General features: G+C 44.0%; 1 protein-coding gene across 1 annotated transcript in view; it reads right to left on the reverse strand.

Annotated features, from left to right (window-relative positions):
• The window catches only part of ccr7 (chemokine (C-C motif) receptor 7), an 18621-nt gene extending 13457 nt beyond the window's left edge, over nucleotides 1-5164 (reverse strand). The window contains exon 1 of the mRNA XM_043674713.1: nucleotides 4842-5164. Within this exon, the coding sequence (XP_043530648.1) occupies nucleotides 4842-4857 (16 nt within the window). The 5' untranslated portion in view covers nucleotides 4858-5164. The remainder of the gene's footprint in view (nucleotides 1-4841) is intronic.
• Nucleotides 5165-6231: the final 1067 nt, after the last annotated feature.

The raw sequence follows: 6231 nt of genomic DNA on the forward strand, positions 1-6231 counted from the left end.
CATTGGGGAGATGGTACAGAGGGGGGAGTATGGGGCATTGGGGAGATGGTACAGAGGGTGGAGTATGGTGCGTGGGGAGATTGTACAGAGGGGGGAGTGTGGGGTCTTGGCAAGGAAGTTGATGTATCATGTCAAAACCCCAACTTTGGACCAGAGAGGACACTGAGGCGGTCCTTGCTGTGGTTCTGTCTCAGACAGTGACCAAAGGAGGGAGGTGACTCAGGTGAAGGAATGAATTCGTTCCCACAAAATAAAGACATCTTCACTTATTCGGATTATGAATTGACGGAGTGTCCAGGAATGTCAGTTCCAGCACCTCCTTTGCTGAGTGTTTAAACATTCCTTTTGGGGGAAACAGCGAAGAATGTCTTTCATGTGAGTACTCAGTATCGATGAAGTTGTCTCTTACAAAAACAAAACACTGATTCAGTTCACAAACATCATCCTATGATTCTGCTCATTTTTAAAAAATTCCTTGCCACGCTCCCAGTCTAACCAATGGAGATTGTGTTGTTCCGAGGTTTGGGGGAGAGTAACTGAGGGCAGGGGGTTGGGGTCAGAGGCTGACTGGGGGAGCAGGGGATTAGGGTTCGGGGTGACTAGGGTTAAGTGGTTGGGGTCAAGGGTTACTGGGGTCAGGAGTGAAAGGGGTAAGGGGATTGTTCTGGGGAATGAAGTTGGGCTGTGGTTTGAGAATGGAGCTGGGTTAATGGTAGCAGACGAGAGAGATTTAGTATTCACAGTTGCCAGTATATCTCCAGGACTTTCCTGATCAAAGATTTATGAGCATTCTATCAGATAAATGTCAGAGAATTTAACAATCACTTACTTTTACCTAGTCGCATGCTGGTTGATGATCAGCACATGTCCAATGTGACCACAGCCTTCAGTGATTTCCTGCTGCATTGACACACACACACTGTTTAAACCACAGACTCAAATTTCACTGCAATCTGCTCCATCTGTGAACAGTTTGGTGCATGAGGCAGTAAAGCGTGGAAATGTGAAATGAAAACAGAGAGACAAGAAGGCAGTGCTCCCTGTTCACACGCAGCATTAAAATCTAGTGAATAATAACCCATGGACGGAGAGTGCAGAGCAATCCTCGCAGTGTGCCATTGGCAAGGTCTGTCCAGGAACCTCCTAGCTTCATCGTTGATCTGTACACCTCTGAACTCCTGTTTGAATTGAATACTGCTTTCTATGAAATTCTCAAGGCTGAGAAAGCATAAATAATCAAATCAGATTGCTGTGTGCATGGGAATTTGTGTAATGTTGCTTTCTTCCTGATGTTTCACTTGCATTGGCTTCAATCGACCCTGCAGTGAGTGACTCTGATAAATAGCCCTGGTAACGATGCCCATCCAACCACATGGCTCACTGTAAAACTGAGGACAACGTTTCTGTCTGCTACACATGATGCAGTCAACTCTCCCACGTCACACTCACACAGTCATAGAGTCATAGAGATGTACAGCATGGATACAGACCCTTCGGTCCAACCCGTCCACGCTGACCAGATATCCCAACCCAATCTAGTCCCACCTGCCAGCACCCGGCCCATATCCCTCCAAACCCTTCCTATTCATATACCCATCCAAAGGCCTCTTAAATGTTTCAATTGTACCAGCCTCCACCACTTCCTCTGGCAGCTTATTCCACACACGTACCACCCTCTGTGTGAAAAAGTTGCCCCTTAGGTCCCTTTTATATCTTTCCCCTCTCACCCTAAACCTATGCCCTCCAGTTCTGGACTCCCCGCCCCCAGGGAAAAGACTTTGTCTATTTATCCTATCCAAAATTAAGAGATCAAAGAACTCTCCAGGACTATAAAAGACTGGTCAGAATATTCTTAAATTGACCTCTAAATAGAACATAGAACAGTACAGCGCAAAACAGGCCCTGGGGTCCTTGATTTTGTGCTGACCTGTGCACTTAACTAAAGCCCATCCCCCTACACTATCCCACAATGGCATCCCATCACTTATACACTTACATTTTCACTAAACTGAAAGTAATGTATGATGTCTTAACACTTGGGAAGATGGTTGTGATTGTTGGAGGTCAGTCATCTCAGCTCCAAGAGACCTCTGCAGGAATACCTCAGGGTAGTGTCATAGGCCCAACCATCTTCAGCTGCTTCATCAATGTCCATCCCTTCCATATTGAGTCTGAAGTGAGATGTTTGTTAATGATTTCACACTGTCTGCAACTGCTCAGCTACTGGAGCAGCAGTCAGTGCCCATATGCAGCAAGACTAGGACAACGGACAGGCTTGGACTGCTGGACAATGTCCATCTCAAACAAGAGAGAATCTAGCCATCTCCCCATGAAACTAAATGGCATTACCATTACAGAACCACTATCATCAACATCCTGGGGGTTATCACCGACCAGAAACTGATCAGGACCAGCTTCAAGAGGAGGTCACAAATGGAGATATGGAAATTTGTTACTGAAGTGCTTGGCAGATCCAGCTTTAATGAAATGTTCCCATTATACCCAATGGCAGCTCATAACTCAACCATCCTGATGTCCCTCCTACCTATATGTTGTCTCCATGCCAATGTATGGTCAACTCATAGGGGGCGCTAATACTAGCAGACTAGTTCAAGGATAAGAGCTCTCCCCTTTAAATCAGAGACAAGGAGAAATCTCTCCTCTCAGAGGGATTTTTAGAGTGTTAAATTCTCTCCCCAGAAGGTATTAGAGATTAGAACAGTGTACTTATTCAAGGTGGATACAGTAGCTTATTAAGAGACCAGTATTAAGGATTGTCGGGCTGGACAGGAGAGTGTAGCTGAGACTATAACCAGATCAGGCAGGATCTTATTGAATGGTGGAGAAAGCTCAAAGGGCCAAATGATCTGGCCCTATCCTATGTTCCTATAGGCCAATGTGATCTTTATAAACTCTCATCCCCTATAGGCAGACTTCAAAAGCCAATGGAGATGGACAATAATAGCACTAACAAGTGAACCTAGATCTCAGCCATATACTCTTCATTGTGAAAAAGACTCCCATTCATATAGGCCATTTAAAACTTCCAACTTTCTTCAAGTGGTTAATCTATTTTTTAAAATCTAATTCTATTCAATAGTAATATTAGTTAATATTATTTTAAGCTAATGAGCAAATTGTAAACTCAAATCCCTACTGAGAGAATTGAAAGTTTTGAAACTCAGCCAAGCATTCATAAGAACAGCCCTTAGAAAATGTCAACAAAGATTTCAGTTGAAACTGTGGAATTGTTCTTTTTCTCACTTACAGCAGATGGCCTGTCAATTAAAGAAGCTCAGGAGCTTTTTTTAGTCTTCACTGAGAACTTAAGAACAATCTGTTTTCAAGGGGGTTTACGAAACTTAAATAGAGCACTTTTCCCTTCATGTGCAATGATGTTTACTCCATCAATTTGTGACTCCTACAGTCACACACTGAATGCCTTAAAACAGAGGAAATAGTTTTTCTCTGAATGCAGGCATTACCTTTTGTGACGAAATGGGATCGGTCAGAATTGGGAACTGAATCTCTACATTCCAGTCCCACCTGCCATTTCTTAGGTTCACTGAGTCCTCCCAATTCTGCAGAAATCCAATCCTGAGATCGTGTGTTGAGCAACTTACTCCCTGTCTCCCCAAAGCCTGTCCACCATCTACAAGGCACAAGTCAGGAGTGTGATGGAATACTCCCCACCTGCCCTCGATGGTGCAGCTCCAACAACACTCAAGAAACTCGACACAAAATAGCTCACTTGATTGGCACCACATCCACCACCGACGCTCAGTAGCAGCAGTGTGTACCATCTACAGGATGCCCTGCAGAAACTCACCAAAGATCCTTGGACAGCACCTTCCAAACCCACAACCACTTCCATCTAGAAGGACAAGGGGCAGCAGATACATGGGAACACCACCACTATCAAGTTCTCCTCCAAGCCACTCACAATGCGGACATGGAAATCTATTGCCATTCCTTTACTGTCACTGGGTCAAATCCTGGAATTTCCTCCTTAATGGATTTCTGGGTCTATCCACAGCACATAGACTGCAGCGTTTCAAGAAGGCAGCTCACTCCCACCTTCTCAAGGGGCAACTAGGGACAGGCAATAAATGATGTCCATGTCCAATGAATGAATATTAAACAAAACCTTTCAAAATAGAGTAACATTTGCAATTATGAACTAATGTAAAACACTGAGATCAAGAATACATTTAATATTCAGCAGAGTATTTCATTTTGTCCATACTTTGTTTAATATTTGTCATAATTACCTGTTTAAACAATAATAAAATTGTATCTCTTCTTGAATTTCAATATTGTTAATAATTCCTCTATGTATATTTATAAAGAAAAGCCCAATGTAAACACATACTGCTGTAATTGAAACCTCCCACAGATGGTGGTAATCTAATAATCACTAAACCATACCTATTATGAGGGGCATGGATAGGATAAATAGACAAAGTCTTTTCCCTGGGGTCGGGGAGTCCAGAACTAGAGGGCATAGGTTTAGGGTGAGAGGGGAAAGATATAAAAGAGACCTAAGGGGCAACTTTTTCACACAGAGGGTGGTACGTGTGTGGAATGAGCTGCTGGTGGAGGCTGGTACAATGCAGGTGGGACTGGATTGGGTTGGGATATCTATTCGCATGAACGGGTTGGACCGAAGGGTCTGTTTCCGTGCTGTACATCTCTATGACTAAACCATCCTATCCATTGCTTGTATTACTCTGCCTGAACACTGGGCTCTGGGATACTTTACTATTTCATAAATCAGGTTGTTCTAACAGAAATGTGATAAACCAGTTAATATTCAGAGAAACAAGTCAATCTGCACTTACCTACAGATGCAGTCATGATCGTTTCAGTAAAAGCTGCAGAAAGAGTTCTCTTTAGACACCAGCTTCTCACAAAGGCAGTATCAGTTCAGTTCTGTTAAAATATGATTCCAGTGAAATTCTTTGACATCTAGAATCTTAAGAACCTTAATCTTCCTCTCCCCCTCCGGCTAAATCCCTCTCACTTTTTAAATCTATTACTTTGCGTGATTTTCTCAGACTCAAACTCTGCTCCTGCTGCGTGCCTGGCACTGTCAGCTCGCTTGTGTGCTCTGTCACTCTGCCTGAGCGAAATGCTGGATATAGCTCATGCTCTGACAAGCGACACGCTAATAAAATGAGACAGAGCTAACGAGGGAGGTGGACTGTTTAGGGACTTCCCTGTCAGTTGATGAAACAGCAAGATCATTTCTGAAGTTTACACTCAACTGAGGAAAACAATTAGAAAAAGTAACGGAGGACAATGGACAGTGGGGACCGCCCGATATTCCCCAGCCTTTGGTGAGACAGCGTTTCTGGTAAATGTCACAGCACTGGGGATTTATTAAATGTTGCAGCTTGACCACAAACAGGGAGTTTTACATTGACTTAAACATTAGTTTGGTTTGGAGAATTTACACAGAATCCACAATCCCCCTCCTGTCTGTACAGTTCCCTAGCTCCACCAACTTCAATTCCCACTGTCCGGGATTCCGGGAACAAACTCACCCGAAAGGAAACCCACTCGGACTCCCACGAGTGACTTTCTGTGTGTGGGCCAAGTTAAACTGTACACCTTCTGTAATTCATCGTCACAAAGTGTTGCCAAGGCCAGCATTTATATCCCATCCCTACTTCTTTTTGAGTATATAGTGCTTCTTGCAATGTGGGTGTTATTAGCTGGGCCAGTACCCAGTGTTGATCCCTAAATGTTCCTTGAAAATGTGCTGGGTCACCCCCACAATACTGTTAGGGACTGAATTGCAGGATTTTGACCCAGCAACACTGAACAAACAGGGGTATTGTCCCCAGTCAGATGTTGCTGGTTGGCCCTCAGGGCCCACTGCAGTCTGCCTAGTCACAGTATGTTCAGGACCTTGACCAATGATGTTGCTTCCCAGTGAATTGGAGATTGAGGACTTCTCAACATTTTAATTCCAACAAAAGAATTAAATCTGGAAGTTTAGGCATTATTGTAATGTGATCCTTCCTGTAGCGATTGGAGTGGGATCAGCCAAGTGGACCTCATAGAAAATGAGTTCCCTGATTGGGGCTGATAACATAGGCCAATCAGGGAGCCTGGCTGACAGATATAAACAGGAGTGTCATTTTCTTAAAAACCTCCTCCTCTGCTTTTGGCTGCACTTCAGTCCCACGCTCCTGATCTTTGGGCACCCGGTACGGAGGAGGGAGG

The sequence above is a fragment of the Chiloscyllium plagiosum genome, chromosome 33 (assembly GCF_004010195.1).
Source record: "Chiloscyllium plagiosum isolate BGI_BamShark_2017 chromosome 33, ASM401019v2, whole genome shotgun sequence".
Lineage (NCBI taxonomy): Eukaryota > Metazoa > Chordata > Chondrichthyes > Orectolobiformes > Hemiscylliidae > Chiloscyllium > Chiloscyllium plagiosum.